Below are 27,429 nucleotides of genomic sequence, written 5' to 3' on the forward strand. Positions count from 1 at the left end.
TTAATCTTTAGACTATCTCCCACTGAGGGTATACAGTTAGAATAGTGAGTTCAAAAATTATTTGGATTAGTTTTTTAAAATTTTGGGTGCTTATATTATCTATTATATAGGTTCATTTACTTATGTTAATTTTCAGTTTTAGGCTTTTTCTTCCCCATTGTTATTGAACTAACTTTACACATTAACGTGGTTCAAAATTCAAATATATAAAAAAGTATGCTCAGAAGACCCATCAACTTCCCTAACATATCTCTTTGGTTTTCACCCCTCCCTTGAAGGCAACCAATTTAATTTCTAGGTTATCCTTCCTGTGTTTCTTTTTGCAAAGTAAGAGAACAGTCCTATGTCTATATGTGGTGTGTATGTGTATGTTCCTATTTCCCCCTTTTCTAATATAAAACAGACTACACTAGATGTATTCTTTTGTACCTAACTTGTTTTACTTAGCAATGTTTCTTAGAAATTACTCCATATCAGTTCATAAACACTTTCCTCATCCTTTCTTAAAGTTGTATATAGTACCTTATTGCATGGCTATACCGTGGTTTATTCAGTCTTCTTTTTATAGGCATGTTGATTGATTCAGTGTTTTATTATTACAAATAATTCTGCAATGAACAATCTGTGCATATATTTTTGTTGTCATGAGATTGTGTATTCAGAATAGATTCCACAGGAACAAAGCAGCAGAGGTCAGCGATGTTAGGGTGATTAAAATGAGTGCTATGTGGTCATTTTTAGGAGACTTGGACGCAGTTGCCGGGCTGGAAAAAGAATTGAATAATGCCAAAGAGGAACTTGAACTCATGGCTAAAAAAGAAAGAGAAAGTCGGGTGAGTGTTCTAGTGACCCTAATTTTAAAATTACTATTATTTTCTTCCAAAATAGTTTATATTTAAAAGAGTATAGTTGTCCAAATGTAATATCTAGGTCCAGATGCAGAGTTTCCTTTCTGGAGAAAAATAGAAATTGCTTTATATATACATTTTCTCAAAAGATGCTCTTTGGTAAATGGAGACCATTAAACTTTCAAGTGCTGAAAAGGCAAAGGCTGCTTTCTTTGCCCATTGCAGACTGGAATAATTGTAAAGAACTGGTGAAAAAATGACATACTGTATAATTGCTGCTTGGACTTATGACATTAGATCCATGAAATTACTTTAGAAACATGGAACAGAGGAATTTGGGGAATGATCGATAATGTTCATTGAGTACTTGCTATATGCAGTGTACTATTCTGAGTACTTAAATTAGCACCAAAGCTTATAGCTCTGCCAACTAGATGGTATTGGCCCTATTTTATATTTGAAGAAGGTGAAACACTGATTTTTTTTTTTTTTTTTTAAACGTGGAGGTAGGAAGGGGTCCCTGGGTGGCTCAGTCAGATGAGTGCCTGACTCTTGATTTCAGCCCAGTTTATGATCTCAAGGGTATGAGATTGAAGATTCTCTTTCTTCCTCTTCCCCTCTCCCCCACCTGCTTATGCATGCTCTCTCAAAAAAAACAAAATGAAAGCAAACCATGGAGGTGGGGAACTGTCATGTAACTAAGACATACCAAAGCAAAGATTTAAATTCAGGTCTTTTGCGACTCAAAATACTTGCCAAGAGGTCATTACTTGGAGCAGATCATTTTTCCATTATTCTGTATTTCTAGCAATAGAGTTTTCATGAATTTTCTTAGAAGCGGCCTCTTGGCTTTACAGAAGCCCTTCTCCTTCTCCCTCCCTTTACAGCAATTGTATGTCCAGCTGTGGTTTGCAAGAAGTATTAGGGCCACAGGACAGAGTTATCCACTAAAACTAAAAAGCTTTATGTTGCCAGGGCATCTATTTTGGAGGATCAAAAGTGCATGAAGTTTACCTGGCTAGTCACTTGGCTTCTCAGATTTGTTCCACCTCTTAGCCAGAGTTAGATCTAGAATATAAAACCCGTGTTCATATTCATGGTGAAATTATCTTGTACCTCTTAATTTCTCTTCTCATTACTATATTTCTTCTTATAACCAGCTTCCTGTTATATGCCTCAAGTTTTGAGGATATGAAATTGTGTGGCATTTACAAATACCAGTTTTAAAAATCCCCTAGCTCCCCTCCTTTTTTGGGATTTCTCCCTAGCCATTATCTGATTATTCATGTCAGGAGATTTTGGTTTCCATGTGCTGTTCCTGTTTTTCTCATATATACTTGATTCAGAGTAGTGTTACTTTTTGGTTCTGTCCTGTTTGGGGGATCATAAAATTAATAAGACTATGAATGGTTATTTTGAGTGAGTTATATTTGGCTGTGTTGCTTATTTTTGTGTCCTTAATCACCAGCCTCTTAGTTCAATGTGTGTGTGTACACACACACATTATCACATGCCCTCTGACACTAGATGTATACCAAAAGCCAAGTCGATTTTCTTGATTTTTTTAAGAAAAAAAAATTTTTTTTCCTACTCTCTTGAGTAGTAGTGGTAGTAGTAGTTAATTAACATTCACTAATTGCCTGCCAGGTGCTTTTAAATACATTTTCTTTATTCTCACATAGCGCTAAAAGGTAGGTATTATTTCTGTTTTACAATTGAGGAAACTGAAGCTCAGTTTAAATGCCTTATAGGGAGATTATGCCAAGATTTAAAACCCAAAATCCATGTCTGCCTGACTGCAGACCTTTATCTTGCTATAATAATGTTTTCTTCCTCATGTTTGAATTTTTCTTCTATGGAGCAAATACCTGGCTATATAATGATAGAGGTCTCTGAAGAGGACTACTAATAGCACTCATTTCCCATACCCAAGATCTGAACAAATGGAGAGATAAAACAAGGTCATGGCAGACAGTTTGGTATTTTATCGATTGCATTACTGATAAAGTAGAGAATTTAATCCAAGAATCAGCAGGCCTGTTAGCCAATTTCCCAGAATTGGTAGACTTACCTGCCTAATCACAGATGACACTGGGCCTTGGCAGCCACTCTACATGGTGAGGAAGAGCCTGCTCTTGGAGAAGCAGTGGCAAAAACAGGCTTGCTGCAGGCAGGTGCCTCCCAAAAAGAAAGCTGGAGCTAAGTCAAGCATGCTTGGTTTATTCTTCCCCAACGTACCACTCAGATAAGTCCTTTACCCTGACTGGCGCTGGCTAAAGGGAGTGGAGAAAGGTCAGGAGTTACATTAACTGAGGTCCTTCAACCTGGAAGGAAACGGGAGAAGCATTTCTTCCTAACATGCCGCAGGAGCTCAGAGCATCAAATACTTTGAGTAGTTATAAATTATTACCAGCCCATATAGTGAACTATCAGCATCGGTGGAATTCAAAATAAAATTTTTACTGTTTATAACTTACATTTTATATCTTAAAGAAACAGGTGCTGCTTTCTTTAGGAAGCTTGGCTATACCTTAAACTAGCTGTGTGTTATCTCTCTTCTTTGTCACACCTATTTCCTTTAATTATCTCCAGATAGTTCCTTACAGGGGGTGCCTGGGTGGCTCAGTCAGTTAAGCTTCTGCCTTCGGCTTAGATCGTGATCCCAAGGTCCTGGGATTGAGCCCTGCGTCTGGTTCCCTGCTCAGCGGGGAGCTTCCTTCTCCCTCTACCTACTTCTCCATTGCTTGTGCTCTCCCTCCATCTCTCTCTGACAGATAAATAAGTAACCCCCACCACCACCAAAAGTTCCTTACAATGTGTACTTACAAATAACTTGCCCTTACTATAAAGAGTATATTGATCTGTAGAATCTACAGGAAAGTCATTATAACCTTGAGTTCTGAGTCTGCTTCCTGGGGAGTTCACATTCTGGATCTCCCCCTTTCTAGCTCTGTGACTTTGCACAGGGTCCTTAAGTTCTCTACACCTCAGTCACCTCCTCTGTAAACTGGAGAATAGTAGAGTAGTGATCCTGTAGAGTTGGTGGGAGGATTCACCCATCTGCTCATTTTTGAAGCAGCATAATCTCATCAATTAAGCAAATTTGAAATATTTTCTAGTGCTAATTAAAGTGGAGGACATCCTTAAATCTACCATTACTCCCATGGAACACCCTTTGGTACCCCACCGTGTGGTTTATTGATCTGACCCGATTGAGCACTATTCATCTTGTAGTTGGCACTTGCATGATAGGCTGATGGTGATACAACATGGAAGAACCTTGGCCTCAGGGTTAAAATGTGAATGTGACATATCTTGCTTCCTCTGCACACTGACTTCCAGGATCTCTTCTCTCCACAGATGGAACTTTCTGCACTACAGTCCATGGTGGCCGTGCAAGAGGAAGAGCTGCAGGTGCAGGCTGCCGACATGGAGTCCCTGACCAGGAACATACAGATTAAAGAAGACCTCATAAAGGTCCTTCCCAGCTTTCTCAAGATCCTTGGAAGTGATTACAGCTCAGAATACCTGTAGGGCATCCTCAAATGACACTTGGATACCCTGAGTCCCTTTGGCCAGTCCTTAGTTCCTTGATGCACTGTCAGTTTGAGCCTCTTAATATCACCATATTCTTTCTGACTTATATTGGCATTGCTGAAATTTCACAAAGAATGTACTGTTTCATATGGCTTATCCATATTCTGCTGGCAAGTACAGCAGACTGTTTCAGGGAAATCTGCTCCTTTTCTCCTCTGCTAGATAGCCATCAACAGCCCCAGGATTGAGTCGCACACTCCACTGACTGAGCCGTCCAGGCACCCCACATTTTTATTACTAGTTTTTTTCTTGACTTTTAGGATCTGCAGATGCAACTGGTTGATCCTGAAGACATACCAGCTATGGAACGCCTGACCCAAGAAGTCTTACTTCTTCGGGAAAAAGTCGCTTCAGTAGAATCACAGGGTCAAGAGACTTTAGGAAATCGAAGACAACAAGTAAGTCATTGGAATATAAGCATTTTTATGGTGGAACAAATGGTGGAAAACCTGTCAATCTCAGTGATCTCTGAAGGAGATCAAACCCTCTGAAGGGGTTTGTTAATGGAGCTTCATAGAGAATCTCTGCTCTGAAGTTCCCTCGCCTTGGTCAGCCTCAGCAAGAAGTGCCCCTAACATTTGTAATTCCTTTCTAGCTACTACCTTGTAGCTGACCTCTCTTCAGTGCCAGACTTTTAAAAAAAGACCTGCTTGCCTGTGCTCCTGTCTGTTATCCTCTCTCTCACAAACTACTTGTTTCACTCCAATCCTGGCTTTTAAGTCAAGCAGTTCACTTACAAGACCTCTCTGCTGGTTGTGATACGTCATGGCTCATGTTCTGTACAGCACTTATTGTAGGGCTTACTGCGACACAGGTCTGTGATTGATGGTGTCCCCACCACCCATTACACATAGTACACTTATCCCTAAAATAGAGCCTGGCGCATAGAATGTGCTCAGTAAATATTTATTGAATGAATGAAGAATACCAGTAAGTCCTGCTTTATGTCTCCTCCTGCTCTTCCTCCCTTTCCCTTGCACTCCCTTCTCTCAGCTCTTCCCTGTGCTTCTGGCATCTCTCTCCTTCTTCTTGCTCTCATGTTTGACTTCTGCCCTATAGTTTTAAAGATTAGAAAAAAAAAGATAATGTGCCATTGATTTGAAAACTGTAAAATATAATAGAAAGTTTTAAGCAAGTAGAAGAGAGTGAACTTTTTTGGTCCTAGTGCATGCAAGTCCATTCCTTTGGCTGCTTTCTCAGGATCCGCTGTGGCTTCATGTCTCATGTCTGTCTGCAGACATGAGATCCGCTGTGGCTTCACGTCTCATGTCTGTCTGCATATTGCTTTTGCTGTTTCCTCAGTTACTGCTGATGCTCGAAGGGCTGGTAGATGAACGGAGTCGGCTCAATGAGGCTCTGCAAGCAGAGAGACAGCTCTATAGCAGTCTGGTGAAGTTCCATGCCCATCCAGAGAGGTAGGAGAGTGACGGCAGTGTTTACCCTTCTGTTCCTCTTCAGGTTCAGATGCTTATGATTTCAAAGCAGGGAGGGAAAAAAATCAGACAATTACTAGGAATACTCAGTTTGTCATTTGTTGTTTGTGGATCTCTCAGAGCCTAGTGTTTAAGTGTTAAGTCAGAAATAGTGCCTATCTCATACAGCTACACACTGATCAAATGAGACTTGTCAGGTGTCTACAGCAATTCCTTGTGTACAGTAAACACTCAGTGTTTTCTTTTCCTTCCTCTGCTTCATGTCCTGGTAAGGGCTGTTCCATTCCAAGAGTGAGGATATAAAGGGTATTGATACCGAATATCATTGAAGAAAATATATTTATCATGATGGCTGATATCAACCCAGAATCACTGATAGCCATCATGGTGAATATATTTGCTTGTACTTCTTGATTTTTGGTCATATATATTATATCATTCTGGTTCATTTTATATTCCCTTTTTTTTTTTTTCTGCATTCTGCCTTCTCCCCTTGTCCCTTTTGCTTTTTCCTAATTTTTATTTTTTTACTATTCATTTTCTTCTAGGTGATTGTTCAGTTTAAGCATTCTTTTTCTTTCTACTTCAGGTAAATAAAGGCAGGGGAAAGATACAGTAAGGACCAGTTGATTATATTACTTTTTAAAGAATCTCTGGATCTTTAGTCTCTATGAGCCAGATTCCTTTTCAGCGCTCTGTCCAGTCTGGTTACCAAATGAGAGAACACAGATCTTCAGTAGTGCTTGGCTCAGTCCTACTTGGCTCAGTAATGTTTCAGTTTGCATTTAGTTTTTCCGATTTTGTTTTTTCAGAAACTAATACTCATCAAAAAGTGAAATTTCTCCTATGTTGACTATACAGACATAAGTCCTAGGATCTATAATTTTACATGATACTAGCCCACAATCTAGCATAAAGAGGCAAGCTTTAAAGAAAGGAGCTGGCCTTGCTATTCAACTACCTGCAGTGAAGGATAACAGTGCCCAAACACAGACTGTGTTTACTTCTTGTGTCCTAGAGAGCATCCTTTAGAAAGTCTCCTGGCTCTTTGGAAGTATATGTGGATTCATTATAGTTGGTGGCTAATCCATTTTCCTTCCATGTGGCATGTTTACTCAGCTCTGAGAGAGACCGAACTCTGCAGGTGGAACTAGAAGGGGCCCAGGTGATACGCAGTCGGCTAGAAGAAGTTCTTGGAAGAAGCCTGGAGCGCCTAAGCAGGCTGGAGACCCTGGCTGCCATTGGAGGTGGGGAACTGGAAAGTGTGCGAGTTCGTCACAAGCATGCCTTCTGAGCACTGGCGGGTCAGCCTGCAGCCCAGGATGGAAAACCTTGTTTGCACTAACCCAAGAGCTTTGTCTGACTCTGGCAGAATTAAATGATGACTTGCTAACGGTAGAACTGTTACAAGTAGCATCAACTACAGAATGAAACTCACTTTAGTCTACCTGAATGGCACTGTACATACCATCTTGGAGTTGAGTGGTGGAGGTTACAAAGTGTATGTGTACCTTTTAAAGCATTCCATTTCAGTTTTCCCACCCATATTCACTCTTTTCCTCGGCCCCTCCTTGTTCCCCCATCTATTCCCCTGGGCCAATAAAGTTTATTCCTCCCCTGCTCTCACCGTCCATTTCATATGTTCCATATCATGTCATAAATGCATGCATGCGTATTATTTTTGCCATCAGCCAACTTCTGCTCTTTGAGTGAGATGATTTTTTTTTAATCAAATAAAAGTTTCAAGATGAAAGAGAAAGAGATTAAATGTCTTTATAGGAATTACTTTGCAGAAGTGGTATAATCCTTATCAGAAAGTAATCAAAGCCAAGTCTTGCCATAGCAGACTACAAGTATTAGAAGGGTCAAGTCAGTGAGAGGAGGCAAAGGCAGTTCAGGTGTTTATAGGAAACCTTTTCTGAGAGTGTTCCAGAGGTGATAGTTGAATAATAGTGATAGTGAAATTAGATTAGGTGCAGATTAAATTCCATTAATATTTTTCCTTTAAACCAAGAGTGTTATGTAGTCAGAACATGATTTCAATAAAAACTCATTTCAGTTTTCAAACATGGAATTTGGGGAACAGGGGTTGAGGCTTTCCGACATGTATTTCAGAATCATGATTCTTTATGTAAAAAGCTCATTTCAAATGTAATGTTCCCTTTTAAATTCATCATTTCACCAAATTACTTATTGCAGCTAGAGATTTGGTAGTGGCACGAGATGGAGTCCTATGTTTTTTCATGTTTTACTGCTTAAACATTACTCCATTAAAATAAGTAATAGGCTTTGAAGTGTTGTTAGAATAGTTTAGAAAGAACTGTCGTTGACTGGGTTCATAGGTTTCGGTCATTGAGTGCTTTCTTACAGCAGCATGACAGGCATGAGGAAGGGTGCTCTGGAGCTTGCGTTTCTGCTTGCTTAAATGTCAAGAGCATAAAAAGTAGTCAGGATTACTTTGGAGCTTCGCAGATTCAACACCATGAGGTTTCATATTTATGTTGGTTATAAATTTCCTAGATTAGAAGCTGAGATTTCAGGTTTTTAACATGGACTTCAGTGGACAGGGAGTGAGGCTCTCCAGCACCATAAAGGTGACAGAGTACTCTTTCTCAACGAGGGGGCACACTATGAGTTTTCTGTTTTCCCTCCATTATTCACATGACTCTTTAATTTCTTTCACATTCATGTGTTGACTTGGGTTGCCTTACATTCTAAATTCTGTCTAGCTTTCTGCAACCTTAGCCGTGCCTGTAACAACAGATAGAACATCAGTCAAACCAAAGTGGGCAGGGAAGAAAATGTTCTACTGGAGAAACACCCTGGGATTTTCTGATGAAATATTTTGCAAAAGATTGATAACTGTAAGCCTTCCTCTTAATGAGATGCTTTCCACTTTTCTTGGCCTTTAGGGTGGGGAGTCATTTAAGGAAGCAATAGGAAGTGTAAGCAGAACCACCCACTTTCCTAGTCTTCTAATCTTTAGAGACCTTTTCCTGCACAAAACTTTCTGTAATTTTCTAGAAGGAAAGAGGGGGTAATTGAACTTACAAAAATGTCAACCCAACAAAGACTAGTCTGCCATATGATTATAAGACATTTAGGAAGTGTTTTTCCTTAATTTTGCTAATAGACCAAGGAAGCTTTCTAAGTGTCCTGTTAAGATTCAACTGTGGGTGATTCTTGGGTTCTACTGGCTTATAGTGATTACAGTAATTTCTAATTATTGCCTATCATCCTCCAAGAGTAGGAATTTCCCTTGGTATCTTGGACTGTTACTAAGTGTTAGAAATACTAAGGTGGCTGGATGAATATTGAGAAAACCAACTTCCTATTGAAAAATGATTGAAATAGATTAGTGGGAAAAAGTAAGTGAATTCTGATTCTAATTTGGATCCTGAAGAGACAGACTAACTTGTGCTACAGTTACTCACCCTTAATATTGGTCCTTGGGAAACATTTTAAATAATTAAGTGATTTTTGTGGCAAAGGATAAACTAAGCGGTTGATCCTGATACTCTAGATGTGACTAAAATCTGCTGCTAACGTCCTAGAATGAGGCTTGCCAACCGTGCTTACTTGAGAGAGTTTGCTAGTCTAAAAATTTTGTAGGATGATTTGGCATCTTATTAGAGAACTCTGCTCTGATGAATTTTCTTCTGTAAACTCACATATAGATGATGCTGTCATTGGCCACGTCATTCATGGAATTCTACTTACCATGATGCAGTATGATTCCGTTCTCTCTCCAGGAGCACAGACCCTTTCTCTTACTGGATTATTCTACCTTCATCAGGCATTTTTCAGCCTTACAATAATTTTAGAGAAAGCATCATGGGCTTGTAGAACCTTGTGTTTGAATTTAAAAAAGAAAATCATCTTGAAATGAATGAGTTAAACCTAGGTCATGATTAATTAGAAGCACAGAACTTAAATTGAGAAAAATCAATATTGATAGATTTGTTTTTACTTATATTTCCTTTTTGAATCATAGCAAATATACAAAGCAATGGTTGTAAGAGTCAGGGGAGATGAAGTCTATAGTTCTTAGAGCTGAAGAGTTGAAAAGGACCTCCAGGAACATTTATTTGAAGAGTGAAATGGAAGTCCTTTTGATCGATATTTCCCTTAAACGCTTTTCTGTTGCAGATGTCTGATGATTATTAGTGCCTAGTAAAAGTCAACATTTTTCTGTTGTAAGCTATTTAGCCAAGTTATTATTTTGGAAAGGAACTACTTGGCTATTTTAATATTGGTCAGCCTTTTGCTTTGGTAGGTGTGCTCTTATCCTGAATCTCACCCATACCTGCTTCTCCATTTACTGCGGACAGCAGCATATTTTTGGTACCTCTACTTCCTTTTTCATAGTTTAAAAAGATTTGTCAGTGTCATTTTATATACAGTAAGAGAGCTATAAAGATTAAGAGAATTGTGACCTTTCCAGGATATTAGATCCTAGCCACAAAAAGTTTCCTGGAGGGCTCTTTAGTATATTCTCCTTGCACAGTTTATACCTGAGATGCCTGGGACAGATAAAAGACCTTTCCTAAACCTAAAAGACCTTTCACTTTGATGCTTATTTATGCTAATTTGGTATGTGGGCCTGGGAAGTTTGGTTCACAGATTCAAAACAGTTCAAGAAAATTGATGTTAGTTCTGTCTCTCTTCCAGTTTGATCTAGGATTCTCTGATCAGGGAAAGGAGAAACAGATCAGACTATACCAAAAATTGCTCTTTTTATTGAGGAATAAAAGTTGACTTACCTACGGTCACTTCCCTTTGGACTATAAACCTTAAAGGGACATATTTCAGTTCCTTAGCTTTCCTTGGGCAGCTGGTATTAGCAAGCCCTAGTTCCTGTTCGTTAGGATAAGGTTGTTGTTTTCTGGTTCCGTGGTCCTTTATTTATTTAAATTTTTGGAAGATTTTTATTTTTATTTATTTGAGAAAGAGCACAAGTCAGGGGGATGAGGGTGGGAGAAGCAGACTCCCCACTGAGCAGGGAATCTGACTCAACTTGAGCTTGATTCCAGGACTCTGGGTTCATGACCTGAGCTGAAGGCAGATACCCAACTGACTGAGATGTCCAGGCTCACCTCATGGTCTTTTAATATGAAAAATATAAGTTTGATGTCCCTGAAAAACTCAAGTTGCCTCTTCAACTAGGGCCTCAGTAGTAATTCTACGGGTCTGGAGCCAGTGCCCTGCAGGGAAATGTGACAATCGGTCCCATGAAACTAGGAAGAAATGGTAGGAACCCATGCCCTTTCCATCTTGCCTTGTAGAAATAGTACTACAGGCAGATTAAATGAAATTGGCTTTCTTTTTCAGAAACTAACATCATTTGAGACCTGAACATGTAGAATATTTTCTCTTTTAAGGTTAAAATTTAGAGAGCTTTTTTCTCCCTTTGGTCATGAAGAACCATCGGTACTGTAGGAAGAGTAGCTAGGAATATGGAGCTTATATGAAGCAACCTGGTAATAAAAATTAGAAGGAATGAGTGAGTGGGACAATGTATCAGAGTGATTTCTGTAGGTTAATAGTTTTTGAGTCTTACAACATTTTGGAATATAGATTTAAGACATCTTCTCACTAGACATTTAGAGTAATAACTTTGTTGAACAACTTTATTATAATTAGAAGACAGGAATGTTGCTTTTAAGTAGTTTGAGTATTGACAAAAGGTAAGTCCTCAACTTCTTTATATGTAATCACATGAGCCAGGCCGAATTTCCCAGATAAAAAATTTGCATTGTAATTTGCTTCCAGTAGAGGATGAGAAGTGGAAGGGAAACAACATGTAAAGCTGACAATATGAATTTTAACAGATTTCCAAAAAGAATGATTAAACTTACAAAGTGATGTACTGATTCTTTTTGCATTACTTCCCCTTTACGTTGTTTAATGTCAAGTTCCAGAAATAAACTTTTTTTTTTTTCAGAAATAAACTTTTTTATTTATCATACTGTTTTCCTTTTGCCAAAGCTAGGATATAACCGGAAGTTCGGCAAGAAAATCTTAGATAGAAAATAATACAAAGAACAGGGGTGTTAAGTAGATGAGCTAAATTGGTTTCGTTGTTCCCTTTAAAAACTCATAATTGTCTAGCGCATGCATGTAGCTTTGCTTTTAGTCTATAACATAAGTCTGTAGTGCTTCCTTTTGCAATTACCAAAACCATTGCTCTAAAATACCAACCTCTCAGTCTGTAAACTTTAGAGGCATGTGTGTGTACAAGTATGTCCTAAAAGTCATGAATTTCTGTTTCGACAAAGTATTCAGTTTGATAATAAAAGCAGTTTTACTTTCATCAAAATTTTCATCGTAGGGCTGTTGAGAAAAAGTAAAGCGATTTCATAACAATTTAAATGAAGAAGGAAGTGACATGTTAAATGTCCAATAACTTGGTGTTAGATTATTTATAGGACCATTTTCTCACCCAAATAAGCTGTATATTTTCCTCTGGAAATTCGTTTCTCTCAATGTTAAACTGTGTTAACATTTGTGCTGAAGTGGAGAGTGTTCTTTTTAATACATAAGTGTTAGAATTTCAGCTACTTTAGTTGAGACACAGGAAATTGTTACTGATCCAATAAAAGTATCAAAGGCCAAACAGTAACCATTTGGTTTCATTCTTGAAAAGATGGATGAGAAGAGAAGTAGAGAAAACTCAAGTCTTTTTTGTTTGTTTCCTTATAGGAGAATCAGTATTAAAAATCCAAGTCAAAGTTAAGGCTCTGGAATGAGTGGATGCTTTTGTGATTTATTTAACTAGAGGAGGGAAAAGGAAGAAACCTGGATTGTTCTTCTCTCAAGGAAGTGAGACTAAAGAAACAGCATTTCATTTCCCCCCCAAATGTGAAATGAACTCCCTTACCTTAAAAACTCTTTCTTGTTCTCCTTGCTGAAGGAGAGCAGTAGTAAGCAGGATAGAGGTGTGAGGAGTGAGCTTTTAATGGTGGGTGGTGCTCTCCCCTAAATGTTCCTGGAAAGGTCTGCTACTTGTGTTCTTTGAAGAAAAGAAAAGAAACCATGAGCAGGAGGAACTCCTTGATGTTACAGAATTATAAGTCCCCTGGAAAACTGCTTTCTGAATAAAGTACAAGCTAGGAAGCTGCTTGAGAGGTGTTTCCCTCTATAGACTAAGCTACACCATAAAGGGGCTCAGCAAACAGCAGGGGCTCAGCCGCAGACACCAGTTTTCTTTCCTAGCTACTTCTGTCCCATGAGCAGACTCTGTCTAGTGGAAGACTTCTACTTCTCAGCAGAAGCTTATGGAGGACTATGTGAAACCTTAAAGTTCTTTTATGGTCCTGAAGGGAATGGATGCTGAGTTTGACAGGAGACCTTTTCTGTTGGATTCTGTCATACAGTATCATCATACTTAAGTCAGGGATAGTTAGTTGGCTCATGACGTGAACATGGAAGAGTTCTCATAATACAGGTGCCTAAGAGTGAAGGTGAGATGTCCCAGAGTATCTGGTACAAGAGCCTGGTGCTGAGGGAAGACCAGCCAGGGGCTTGGCACCGCATGCTTACTCATGCTGTACAGTTTTTGTTCTTTGAATCCCCTTTCAAAATTAGTCAAATAGGATTTCTGCTACGTTCTGAGTAACTATATGGGAAATACCACTCCTCTTCTGTGGGTTGAATATAAATAGCTTAAAGGGAAAACAATAATGACTGTATAGTAGAATTTAGAGAAAATGGTCTTGTCATAACCCAGTTCGGGCTCATTACTGAAGAATTAACAGTCTATGATTTTTCCTCTAAGGCTTATTCATACATGATGGAGTTTTAAGGCAGTTATAATGTAATAATGATGAATCCTATTTGTAAAAGCACCTGTCCAAAGGAATTCATCCTACTTTACTGACAACTCTGTTTTTTCAACTGTCCTGTGAAGGAGAGAGACCAAAAGCATTACTTCAAGCCTCCTGTTGGGGGAAACAGAAATTTATAAGTAAGGAAGTGCAGATAAGTGCAATCAAGATCATCCAATTATAACATTAAGTATAAAATTTATCTCTGCAGATTACACTTAGGTTCCATGGCCACCTTTTTTCAGCCCACAGACCATGTCAGTTTACTAATGATAATAATGCTTAAAGGCAATATTTAATGCATATACACTGTTTGCCAAACACTGTTCTAAGCACTTCAAACACAACAAATCCTTTGAAGTTCACTAGTGAATGACTCTCTGGCGTGGATATCACTGTTTCCCCTACTTAGTAAGTAAGGAAACGGAGTTACAGAAAGGTTGTGGCTTGCCTAATAGGGTCACAGAACTAATGATAGAAGCAAAAATCAAACCCAGACAGTTGGGCTTCAGGGTCCATATTCTTAATAATTAATGCCATCCTCAATTTAAAAATCTCCACAAAACCATCCATTTCTGTTTCAATGATTAAAAGAATTACATGTGCATGACACTTAGATTTTCACAGAAGGAATTATGATATTTTATTTCTGTGTACTTTATCAAGTCAGCTGGTGGAGAATAATTTTCTAAATCTAAAAGGGAGTTTGGGGCACGCCCTCCATTACATATATGGGTCTAAGTGTAGAAATTTGCACAAACCACAATTTGGGAACTGCCATCAAAGCCTCAAAATAAAAAATTTAATGAAATTTCTTCTAACATGTAAAACTTAACCTGGATATAAAACCTAGAGAAGAAAGTTAAATTTGAAGCGACAGACTCTCACTTTTCAGAGTATCTCAAATAATAAGCAGTAGGTGCACCAATATAAAGTATAGTAGATTTAAATCAGAAATTTAGAACATCACCAGTTAGTTCAGAAGATAGCATTTTGTTGCCTTGTAAAAGCTTAGGAAAGGATATTCCCTCAAAAAAAAAATTATTGTCATTGATTAAAAAAAAATGGTAACAAAGGTGTCTAGTGTAAACCTACAGGGTTTTATGTGGAATAAGTTACTCATTTCAATTTTTTTCTATAAAACTTTTTCACCTTTATTCTAGCCCCCTCTCCCCACAGCCTTCAGCATTCTAATTCAAATTGGTAAAAGGCTGAGCAACTGTTGAAGCTATTCTAAAGGAACCACAGCAGACTAAACTAGCTAAAAATAAATAAGGAAAGCAAAACCTCTATGTAGTAGAATGCTGGGATGAAATGGGCATGCTTACTTTGTCTCCATTTAACTCCTGATGAAGTCAAAACCGTAGTATTGTGACCCTGAGTGAATTACAGAGAGAAAATTATCTAAAAATACAGGCAAGGCATCAGAAAGGCCAACAAAGGTAAGTGGAGGACAGAACATGTGAGATGAAAGCCTTCAAGACCAGTGACAGTCACTTTTTCCAATCGTCCCTCAACTTTACTCCTGGAACCTAAGCCCAGGAATCCCCCTGGGATGTGGGGCAGCGTGGCCACAGAAGTCCCCAAGAATAATAATGGAGATGAGTTCAACTCATCCAGCTGAACTTTCTTCAACCACAGGAACATTCTCTAGCCTGAAGCTCAGAGGAGAAACAATGTGAGAACCATGTTTTCTTAATCTGTCATTGAGTGGGACATTCATTTCCTTTACAAAGAAAAAAATACAAGATTCTGATCTCTACTGTTGTACAGGGAATGATTTTCCAAAATAAGTATAGTAAGATATGGATGTCCACAAGTGAATTAGCATCCTGGATTTCAGTGAGTTGCCAAAGCATAGGGAGTCTGTTCATCCATCTCTCTGCAGCTACTATTGTGAATGAGATGGTTCTGGGGCTGGTTTGAAAGAGTAAGTATTGGAAATCCCTCTTGTACAATGTCTGCCAAGGAATCCCTAACAATCTGAGTGATGGAGTTACCTCTTATAGGTAGGACATTATTGAACAGGGCACAGAAACTTGGTCCAACGTTAATACAACATTCATGGAATGAGTCATAAAATTAGGTTGTTAGGGCAACATACTTACTACCTTCTAGTACTTTAATTAGATTGGCCTGGGTCATTGCAAATGCTCCAGCATGAACTTGCAGATGACAGGAGATGGAATGAAGATGTGAGATGGACCTGTTCACCTTATCTGCAGAGAGGATAATGGATGCTCATTATTTATCCATGGATGTCTGAGCTCAGGAGCACGTTCTTTGTTCTTGGAGGAAGAAGCAAAGATAAAGAAATGATTTGTCACCAGAAGGAGCAGTGAGTTGCCTCTCTCTGAAAGTCCAGAGACCTGACTTCTTGGCACAGCTCTTGTCAGGACCATCTGTGTAACCGTGAACAAACCACCTAATCTCTTTCAGGCACAGGTTACTCGGTGGCCATAATAGTTTTAATAGGTTGGTTGCTGAGGCCAGAATCAGATTGCCATCTCAGGTTTCTCTAACTTAGGCAGTTTCTATAAGACCTGTTCTGTAGACATGGGGAGTGTCATGGTAGATTTTCTTTGGTGTTAAAATGAATTAACCATCATAAATTCCCCCAAATTCAGAAGAAATCAGTAATGTGGGCCACAGGTCTTAATCTAAAATTGGATGGACAGTCTTTTATTATAACAGATATGGAGAGGAAGAAATGCCCCAGCTTTGTTCTGTCCAATATGGTGGCCATGAGCCCTGTGTGCCTAGCTGAATTTAAATTTGAATTAAATAAAAGAATCAGTTCCTCAATTGCCTTAGCCCATTTTGAGTGCTCAGTAACCATGTGTGTCTACTGTATTGGGCAGCATATGCATAGAATTACAAAAAGTTCTATCAGTCAACAGTGTCTCAGATCTTTGCCCAGACCACAAACTGCAGCTATTGTCCCTCCCTTAGTGCAAGACGCAGATGTTTGTGTCCTCAGATGACTCTGTCCATCTTTAAGAAACAAAAGAATGTATTAAAACTCACTTGGAAGTATAAGAAACCCTTCAGGCAAAAGATGCTGGGGGCATTGAACAAGAGTTTGAGAGAGAAGGGGGGGATAAAGGAATTAGGAAGCACTAAAACCATTCTGTACCTTGAGTTTTGACTGGTCCTGAGCTTCTGTAGAATACACAGCCCCTAGAGGGGTGTTCCTCAGAGATATGGTCACTCCATCATCCCAGAGATGGAAAAGGATGAGAAAAGCAGGTCTCCCTTGATCAGGGACCCTCTCAGTACTTAATGGTGGGGAGAAAGTTAGTCAGGTTGGGCCCATGTTTCAAAAGACAAAGTTGTTACATAGCCAGGTTGACAGGACAGGAAATAGTTCAGGCTTTCTGGAAATTGGTGAGGGGATAACCACTCTATCTAACAGCCCACTCTTTAGGTACAGGTCTGTGCAGTCAAAGTCAGTGAATGTTTTAAGGCTTAAGCTTAAATATTAGAAAATATCAGTGATATAAGTCTTTTCTGCAGATTTGGTACAGTGGTTCTGCCTTCAGCCCTGCTGGCCAGGGTCCATGCATATGGGAAAGGAAGAAATCAGAGGCAGATGGCAAAAAGTGTAATTTTAGCTGCTGTCTGAAAGCCACCTGTGAAGGAAATCACCTTTCTCTTCCGGACTCACTTCCAGGTGCAGCCGCAGGGGATGATACTGAAGACGCTAGCACTGAGTTCACAGACAGCATCGAGGAGGAAGCTGCACACAGTAGCCAGCAAGTAAGTCCAAGTCAGGTTCTGGGTTCCCAGGGTGGCAGGCTCATAGCCCTGTGGGGTCTGGTAGTCTCCTGCAGCCCATGTAAGCCTAGAGTAAGAAGCTATCTTTTTATAAAAACCACTTCCCAGACTTCTTTCCGCCCTCCCTGAGCTTCCCAGCCACGTTGCCAGCCAGCCCCTATCCTCACTCCACTTTTCTCTCCAATCCACCTTTTCTCCCCCCTCTACTTCTATCTCTTGCTCCTCCTTCCCACCTTTGCCCCTATGTACCACCTATAGCTCTAGCTTCAGAAGGATGCTTACTTACAACAAGACCATGGACAGTTCTGCTCTTGGGTTTTTGTAACTGAAACACACCACCGAAGACAGGAATTCATCGGAGGGCTGCTGGGGGAGGTGGCAGGCCTAAGATCCACTTCAGGAAAGTGCTGAGAACCTCCAAGGGGATCGGAAATGCTTCCAAAGCAGGGGTCTCTGTCTTGGTGAACTCTCGTTACCCAAAAGAGAAGTCTGTTGGACAACCTGACAGACCACCCAGGTTGGGACACATCAGTGACCGGCAGGTGACACTTCAAGAGCAAGCCCCTATCAAACTCAGAACTTGGTACCCAGGGCTGAAATACTGTTCATACCAGCCATCACTGAAGGTACAACCAGCAGTTCGCAAGCTCAAGAGTTGAAAGCCTTGGACCTGAGAGATTAAGTCACTGACAGTGATCCCAGTACACTCACTGGCACTCCTGTGTGTCTCTACCTTGCCCAGTGACACTTAGCAATCACACCTCCTACATGGACTGTGCCTGTGAATCTCTGAGTTATTAAGGAGAAAGTAGATCATTTGTTATCTGTCCTTCTGCAGAAGTAGCTGGGCTTTTCCAGGGATAGCTTCCTTGGAGCTATTAGAGAAACTGCTGGGAAAGTGAGGTGCTCTGGGTCTGCCTCTATACCTCCTGTATAAGAAAAAGAGGAGACCAACAAAAAGAACCTACATGAACATTCCTCAAATCTCACTGGACGTGGCATAGTCTTTGGCTCTTGAGGACATGAGTAGTTAGCTGTCTGGGATACCTCATGCCCTCAACACCATTTCTTCCCCTTCTACCAAGATCCCCTTTTTGTTGCTCTAGCCGTACCTGACGCTTATTTCTCTCTTAAATTCTTGCATGAATTCCACTTCTCCTTTTGCTTGAACATCTTCTACTAACTTCTCCTAACCAATGCTTGTGACTTTAATTATGTACAGTATTGCCTCTCTGGACAGATCCCTCTGCCTCTCACTCCTTAAAGTCCCTGAGGGGCTCTGAGAAGAAGAGAGGGATCTACAAGATAAGCAAATGTCCATTCTAAGATTTAGATTGGGGTATCAGCTGGTCATGTGGTTATTGCTGCTGTGGACAGGATTAGCTCCAGAAAAAGTGAACAAGAGATACAGATGTGAAGACAGCCAGATTCTGATTGACACGATCTTAACTATGAGTAGTCATGTGAGCCCTTCGCTCTAGTTCTCAGTTGTAGGCAAACTGGTTTGTAAAGTTATTCCTTCCTCAAACTTCCTTCCTATAGCCTAGTATGGGGCAAATAACCAGATCACATTTTGAGAAGGTCAGTTCAACCCTGGACTAAACATTTTGCATTGGGGCAAGTGTATTTCCCTTGCAATGGCTGCCCTATTATTTGGCAGAGATACTTATATTGTTAGCCTTTGGATAGGGCTCATGATAGACAAATTTATATACCTGTTGGATGGAGATATCTTGGGTAAGCATAATTTTCTTTCCATCACCTTTCCTTGAAAATCAATGTCTAGTTTTGGGTAGGAGGAACCTTGGTGTATGAAATCATTGTAAATTCACTTCAGCTTTTCTGGAGTTTGAGGGCGTGACTGTCTGGCTGCCAAATAAATAAAGCTTGTTTTGCCATAACTGTTGTGTCCAGATTCTCAAAACTGTGTTTGCTGGTTTCCAGTGAAATAGTCTCTTACAGTTAGGCTCTGAGTTCCTCTTCACCACACCCTTGGAAGGTAAACTTTATTCAACACCAAGCTACCTTTCTACCTCCAGTATACACAGACTTCCCCTAACAAACACATCCCACATTGTGTTCCTTCCAAGGCAAGAGCTATCTTTTGGCCAAAACAAGTTGCTTCATCCTTATTTTTAGACTCATTCACATCTGGAAGTCTCAGGTCTGGCTATGTTGGTAATTTTCTCCAGGTATCTCCCACAAAATCCCATTCTCAAGCAAATGTAAGGTCTCTAATAAATAACTAGGAAATGCCTGTGAAATGAATCAAGCATTGACTTTCTTCATTTGAATGTGTGCAACAGAAAAAAGTTATCAAGTATCAAATGCAATGAAGGAGAAAAAAATCAGTAGATGTCTTGTGAAGAACTTGAAAAAAATCATTAATGCCTTTCACATTTGTGAGAACTGATTTACATTGTGAAACATATGTCATAGGGTAAAAACAAAACAACGTGATTCAAACAGGAGATCAGACTTGCATATGAATTTCTGTAGGGTAAAAGGAAACCCAGCACACACAAAAGAGGTTTAATTATACCATGGAAGCAATAGAATAAATGAATTAGGAACTGGCCAGTGGGGAGGATTCTGTACGAGATATGATTAACAATAGACCTAAAGGATTCATACTAACACCACACACACTGAAAATTTTATTTTATTTGGGAAAATTTATAGAAATGTCAACTTTCCATAGATGAGCAAGAAAAACTGATTAAAAAGCTAGATTCTGAGTCATTTTTCATGCATTTACATTTCAATTTTAAAGATAAGTTAACCTAAAGTAAGCTTCCTCTGACACAGAACCCAAATTAGCTGGGAAACAAATCATAGCTCTATTTTCTAATTTTAAAGTGGGAAATTAGACCAGGTGTACCTTCAGGTCCTTTCTGGTATTGACATTCTGTGGTTCTTTTTTATTTTTAAAGAAACTAGGTGTATTTAAATTAGTGAAAGATAACATGCATTCAGAAGGCAGCTTAAAAATAGATAGGTATAGATGGGACACCTGGGTGGCTCAGTCAGTTACTTGGGCATCCAGTCTTGATCTTAGCTGAGGTCTTGATCTCTAGGTCATGAGTTCAGGCCCCATGTTGTGCTCCTCCCTGGGTACGGAGCCCACTTAGAAAAAAAGATATTATTAAAATGAGACTTTAAAAAAAAAGATTTATTTATTTGAGAGAGAGAGCACAAGCAGGGGGTAGGGGGAGAGGGACAATCAGACTCCCTGCTAGGCAGGGAGCCCAACACGGAGCTCGATTCCCGGACCCCGGACCTGAGCCGAAGGCAGACACTTGACTGACTGAACCACCCAGAAGCCCCAAAGTGAGTTGTTATTTTTAAAGAGAAAGAACACTTAGGTTTTAGCAAAGAATAAAGTGCCCATATTCAAAGCTGAGGGTAGTGTTTATTTATTTATCTTTTAAAGGTTTTATTTATTTATTTGAGAGAGAGAGCACAAGCAGGGACAGGGGCAGGAGGGAAGCAGATTCCCCACTGAGCAGGAAGCCCAACGTGGGAGTCAGTCCCAGGACACTGAGATCAAGACCTGAGGCTGAAGGCAGATGCTTAACTGACTGCGACCCCCAGGTGCCCTGCCTATGTTTATTTTAGTTAAGTTCGTTGAAAGGGCTTATATAGAAAGATAACATCTCATAGTTTAAATGAGGGGTTGAGGTCTTAAATATTCAAAAGTCGTTTTATCCAGTCCCCCTTTATTTTGTCCCAAGTGCTTGGTGGCACATATGGAGATAGGCCAACCTAACTGAGCCCGGTAGGAGAACAAGAGAGGCAAAAGTCAGGCTCAGAACCCGAGGAAGGCCTGGCAAATGAGCAGCTGTGTCTATGCATCCTTTTTCATTCTTTTCTTTGCAACCTCAACGGCTGTGCTACTGGCAAATTCATGCTGTGAACTGACTCCACCCATGCAGCCTAGGTCTTACTGAGCTCCATTATGAGCAGAAGTCTGTGGCTTTGTGCCAGGCCAAGCAGCTCTGTCAGTCATTGTTCCATTTAAGCAGCTCGGGCCCTGTTCTGTCCTATATATTTGTGACCTGAATGAAGGTATAAAGCATGTAATTAATTCTACAAATCATGCCCAATCAAGTGGCTACTACTTGATTTATGAAGATGCACATAAAATATTTTGAAGACTTTGATCATTGAGAAATGATTCTGGATAGCCAGAACGAATTTACCAGCGACAAGTACAAGCCACACTGTTAATACAGATAGAAGAAACAGCATGAGCCCAAAATAGCTGTGGCACAGAGGTGGGAAATTGGGAGGTCAACATAGACCTGAAGCTAAGTAGAACCCCAAAGTGCAGTCGCCGAGAGGAGAAAGAAGCAACACAGCATTGGGATGTATTAAGATTAATATTGGATGGATGGACAAGAAACCCTTGCACAAAAATACTTAGTCATACACGGAGTGGGTTGTCATACTCAGGTTTTGGTTTCTATATATATATATATATTTTTTTAAAGATTTTATTTATTTATTTGTCAGAGAGAGAGAGAGCAAGAGTGAGCACAGGCAGAGTGGCAGGCAGAGTCAGAGGGAGAAGCAGGCTCCCTGCGGAGCAAGGAGCCCGATGTGGGACTTGATCCCAGGACGCTGGGATCATGACCTGAGCCGAAGGCAGCTGCTTAACCAACTGAGCCACCCAGGCGTCCCTGGTTTCTATATTTTTAAGAGTGTGGGGGAAACTGGAGAGGAACCCAAAATGAACAATAAGAAAGTCTTTAAACAATTCTTTGAGGAAAAGCTACACGATCTGCTTGAGTTGACGCACTGAAGAGTAACTTCAGGAGTATCCACGGAACATAGAAAGGTGTTGGGAAGTTGTTTCCACCTTGTTTTCTCCTCAGGTGCTTAGATTTATAGAGAGAGTTTGCCTGTCAGCATCAGCGCAAGAGTGATAAGCAAGTGGGCAGGTGGCCTCACTTTAACTTCTCCGTAGTTATGGGGTGTGATTCTCCTGCCGGCAGTGAAATTAAGCTGCTGTTTTACCTGTGGCTGAGTGCCTCCTGTCTCAGTCTTCCTTTTTAGGGCATGAGGTGCAGGCTTGGCCTTAGGCTCTGAGAGCTGGTGTCTCAAGCTGAGATCTCTATAGTCAAGGACTTGGATATTGTGGCGTGAAGGAAGTTTCCTGTCTTGTAAGAAGCCTCTCAGGAGACTTGGTTCCCCAGGGAGAGAAGAAATCAGCATCTACACTCTGGTCCTGTGTAAACCTCAATGAACAATAACATTGGGTTTTTATTTATGATGGGCTTGTGTTTTTTTCTCACCCATATTTGGATGCGGCTCTTCTTCCCCATGGCAGCAGTTCCGAACGCTGGCTGTCTCGTGTCCTCCCCATCCATACCAGTCTCGAGGGTGCTTATGGCTGAGAAAGTCCTTAGGGAGAGCTCATTTTAGGGCTTTTTTGCTCCCATTAATGGCTGCCTTTGCAATCTGATGTTCCTCTTGGATCATCTCTCATGACCTAACTTCTTTAAATTATGATTTTCTTTCAGCTCATCAAGGTGGCCTTGGAGAAAAGCCTGGCAGCTGTGGAGACCCAAAATGTATGTCTTCCTCCTCCTTCCTCAGCAGGAGGGGACAATAACAGAGGTCTTCAGGAGGAAATGCTCCACCTGAGGGCCGAGATCCACCAACACTTAGAGGAGAAGAGGAGAGCTGAGGGGGAACTGAAAGAGCTAAAGGCTCAAATTGAGGAAGCAGGATTCTCCTCTGTGGCCCACATCAGGTAGGACACCACCCAGAGGAGGAGAGCCTGCCCATCGGGAGGTCCCCATAGGCAAGGGAGTTCAGCTCGCTGCAACGAAGGCATTTGTGCTGCTTTAGGGCTTCCTGATCCACATCCCAAGCTCCGTGCATTATTGGTTCAAATTCTTAAGAGAAAACTCAATATTGGTTAATGGTGATCATTCAGATTATTTAAATCTGGTCTTAATTCCGTGTAATAATGCCCATTATTAGCCATTGAGTCACAAGTGAAAATCTCCCGGTGTATGACAGGTATTGCTCTTTTCCATTGACTGGAACATTTTGAAGAATGTCCTACTACCCATGATGCTTCACTGCTGTGTGTGGAACCAGAAGAGTCCCTGAGGGAAGATGATGTATACTGGGGCCCCTTTGCTTCCACTCAGCTCTCTCTTAGCTGCATGAATCCCTAAATCATGGAATAGCACTTTTAGAAATCTCTGCTGTTTTGTTAACTTTACAGAAGTGGTATATAGCTGATTCATTGGTGAGACTGACCACTGTGGGTTTTTTTAAAAATATATTATTTATTTATTTAAGAGAGAGACAGAGATAGAGAGAGCGCACAGGTGGGGAGGAGAGGGAAAAGCAGACTCCCCACTGAGCTGGGAGCCTGACACAGGGTTTGATCCCAGCATCCTGGGATCATGACCTTAGCCTACGGTAGACGCTTAGCTGACTGAGCCACCCAGGTGCTCACTCTGTTTTTCATGGCATTTTTCAGAAGATGCTTGGGGAACAAACTGATAAGGTAGGACTAATCCATTCATTCGTTCATCCCTGAGGGTCATAATCATCATGGGGCCTGTTGTTTAGAGCACAGCAGTGCGGTTGTACAATTTCTAATTCATGCCCTACAGATTCCCTGCCTATTATGTGCCACTTAAACGTCCCCAAGTCATAGAATAATATTAGTGCTGAAGAGGACCTTGGCATCTAGCCTAATCCTTATTTCATAGTCAAGGAAACTCCATTCTACAATGATCTAGCAGCTTGCTCAAAGTTGCATTTTAGTCCATGGCTAGACCCCTGCCTCTGAATTTTTAATATCTAAGCCTTTTCTTCTATGCTATATACTTTTTAGAACAGTATTGGAAATATTCTCATGATCATCCTCATGCTGGTTCTTTTACTCTGAATTATGATATTCCTTCCTTTTTTTTTTTTAAAGATTTTTATTTATTTATTTGATAGAGATATACAGAGAAAGCGCAAGTAGATAGAGCAGTAGGCAGAGGGGGAGGGACAACAGTCTCTCTGTTGAGCAGGGAGCCCAATGCGGGGCTTGATCTGAGGACCCTGGGATCATGACCTGAGCTGAAGGCAGACACTTAAGGGACTGAGCCACCCAGACACCTCTTTCTTTCTTTCTTTCTTTCTTTCTTTCTTTTTCTTTTCTTCTCTTTCTTTCTTTCTTTCTTTTTTTTTTAGAGAGAGTAAGTGTGAGAGTGTATGCACAAGGAGGTGGAGGGTTGGAAGGAGAGGAGAGAGAGAATCTTGAACAGCCTCTATGCCTGGTGCAGAGCCTGATGTGGGGCTCAGTCTCGCAGCCCTGAGATCATGACCTGAGCTGAAATCAAGAGTCGGATGCTTAACTGACTGAGTTACCCAAGTGCCCTCATGATATTTCCTTCTACTGAAGTGAAATTCTACTTAAGTGAAAGCACAAGTTGTTAAGTAATCTCTCTGCTCACCGTGGGGCTTGAACTCACAACCTCGAGATCAAGAGTCACATGCTCTCCTGACTGAGCCAACCAGTTCAGGAGTCTAAGAAACTCAATCTAGGGGGAGAGCTAACTGCTAATTCTTCAGGTGTGAATTACTAGTTTCCCATGCCTCTTCTAGTCAGCAGTTCTCAATATAGTGTGCTTACGGATCACCTGCAGGACTTAAGTAAAATGTAGATCCATAGGCCTTAGCTCTAAAGTTGTGGGTTTTTGTTTTTGTTGTTGTTTTGTCGTGTTTTTTTACAAGTACCTCATAGAATTCTGATGTTAGAACTTTTCAGGTCTGCAGCTGGTATAGCAGAATAAAATGACTCCTCTGTTGTAGACCCTGAACTGACTAGACCATATATGCAATTCCATTTAAGCATCCAGTAGCTTTACTAGGTATGAGTTATCCTTATTTTATGTAAAAGGAGACTGAAGCTCAAAGAGGTTAAGCAAACTGCCTATTTAAATGAATTGCCTTATTAAAGCAATGTTATTGTTGTTTTTTTTAACACTTCCATCCAACCCTGGTGAAGGGTTCGGTGTGAAGAAAGGATGGAGTCTAGAATGTCTTGGTGAAAATTAATTGTTTATCCATTTTATGTCTTCTACAAGTATGCATGTTTTATGTGGCAGGCACTGTGGAGGCCCTGAGAATACAGGGTGAATAGGACAGGATGAGTCCCTGACCTCATGAAGATGATCTATTGAAAGAGCCAGACATAAAGCAAATAATTACAGAAGTACATTTGATTGTAGTTCTGACTGGTATTATTTATTTCTTGTTTTCCTAGGTCCCAATTTCTCATCCAGTGGTTGAAAACTGACCAATGATAATTAATAGAATTGTAGAACCCATAATAAACTTGTCCCAGGAAAGGTCTTTCTTATTCTTTTTTTTTTTCTTAACACTGTAAGTACCGTTGTTTATTCCAGAGACCAGTGAAAAGGAGAACATGAGGCTGAGTGGGCACCTGGGTAGCTCAGTCGGCTTAGCATTTGCTTTTGACTTGGGCCATGATCCCAGGTTCTGGGACCAAGTCCAGCATCGGGCTCCCTGCACAGTGGGGAGCCTGCTTTTCCCTCTTCCTCTCCTTTTGACTCTGCCACTACTTACTACTTATGCTCTCATTCTCTCTCTATCTCAAATAAATAAAATCTTAAAAAAAAAAAAAAAAAAGAACATGAGGCTAGATGACCAGGGTAAAGACAACTAGACCATGTGTGTTGAGTCCAAGATTTTTAGGGACTGTGTTGCCACCAAGTAGCTGTGGTAATGCAGGAGTCTCTCCTCCTGAGTCTATCCAATAAGGGAGCCCTTGTCCATCTCTGAGGTGGCCTCCTGCTTTGGGGTGTATCTGAGTCTCTGCTGGGCTGAGATGGGGGCTATGGAAACTGAGGCTGAGAGAGGAGCCACCCCCTCATGTTGTGTGTGTGTTTCCTGCAGGAACACCATGCTGAGCCTTTGCCTTGAGAATGCAGAGCTGAAAGAGCAGATGGGAGAAGCAATGTCTGACGGATGGGAGATCGAGGAAGACAAGGAGAAGGGCGAGGTGGCAGTGGAAACTGTGGTAGCCAGAGGGGGTCTGAATGAGAATAGCCTTCAGGCTGAATTCAGAAAGCTCCAGGGAAAACTGAAGAATGCCCACAACATCATCAGCCTCCTCAAAGAACAGCTCGTGCTGAGCAGCAAGGATGGGAATAGTAAGCTTAGCCCAGAGCTCCTTGCACGCCTGGTCCGGGAGATCGACAGAATGAACACAGAGCTGGTCTGTTCTCCTGAGAAGCCCCAATGCCAGGAAGAGGAGCACGTGACCATAAGGCCCTGCCCCAGACCCCAGAGTCTTGATCTTGGGGCTGCCCTCGCCGTGGATGGCCACCAAGTAAGTGTGGGTTTAGATGGAAATAGAGACCTGTGGAGAAGGCCTGGAGGTAACAGTTTTTACCTAAAACAGTTCTGCTCCATGGGTCAGAAGGACTGAGGGAAGGGCTTCTTTGCCTCCCAAGCAGTGGTAATATTCCTCACACATTCAGCCTTTGGAAATGCTTTTACAACATTGTCTCACAAACATTACTTGGGTAATTAATTTTTCATAAATAGTGTTTCATTTTCCAGATGGCACACTAGGCATTGGGCAGCAGGCAGAAAGACCCAGTCTCTGCCCGTAAGTCTGCTGTGTGGTGGGGAAAGATGGCATAAAACAAGTCATTTCAATAGGATGCCATATAGGGATGCTTGGGACTTAAGGCAGCCCTGACAATGGTGTGTAATGACATCTCTCCATATCACTGCCATTTTCTTCACAGCCCATCCTAGGTGTCTGTTCATGAGCCACAGGATTGGGCTGTTGGGATCCTCCTAATGTGAGGGGCTTTGCTGACTATTGAGTAAATGGAGACTAGAGAGGATTTGGGCTGGGGGGAGTGGAGGACAAGGCTGCGACAGGAGCATGAGGAT

At 40.9% G+C, this 27,429-nt stretch overlaps 1 protein-coding gene across 28 annotated transcripts in view; it reads left to right on the forward strand.

Annotated features, from left to right (window-relative positions):
* Window positions 1–27,429, forward strand: part of PDE4DIP (phosphodiesterase 4D interacting protein) — a 213,783-nt gene that overhangs the window by 152,048 nt on the left and 34,306 nt on the right. For 26 of the 28 annotated variants that reach the window (XM_059138369.1, XM_059138393.1, XM_059138389.1 and 23 more), the window contains 8 exons: window positions 742–833; window positions 4,209–4,325; window positions 4,706–4,843; window positions 5,748–5,860; window positions 6,998–7,125; window positions 17,378–17,463; window positions 23,007–23,239; window positions 26,419–26,854. In XM_059138369.1, the coding sequence (XP_058994352.1) occupies window positions 742–833; window positions 4,209–4,325; window positions 4,706–4,843; window positions 5,748–5,860; window positions 6,998–7,125; window positions 17,378–17,463; window positions 23,007–23,239; window positions 26,419–26,854 (1,343 nt within the window). Of the gene's footprint in view, window positions 1–741; window positions 834–4,208; window positions 4,326–4,705; window positions 4,844–5,747; window positions 5,861–6,997; window positions 7,501–17,377; window positions 17,464–17,739; window positions 19,363–23,006; window positions 23,240–26,418; window positions 26,855–27,429 lie in introns of those variants that run through there. The other 2 variants (XM_059138386.1, XM_059138387.1) reach the window with 2 other exon arrangements.

The sequence above is a fragment of the Mustela lutreola genome, chromosome 10 (assembly GCF_030435805.1).
Source record: "Mustela lutreola isolate mMusLut2 chromosome 10, mMusLut2.pri, whole genome shotgun sequence".
NCBI classification, from domain to species: domain Eukaryota; kingdom Metazoa; phylum Chordata; class Mammalia; order Carnivora; family Mustelidae; genus Mustela; species Mustela lutreola.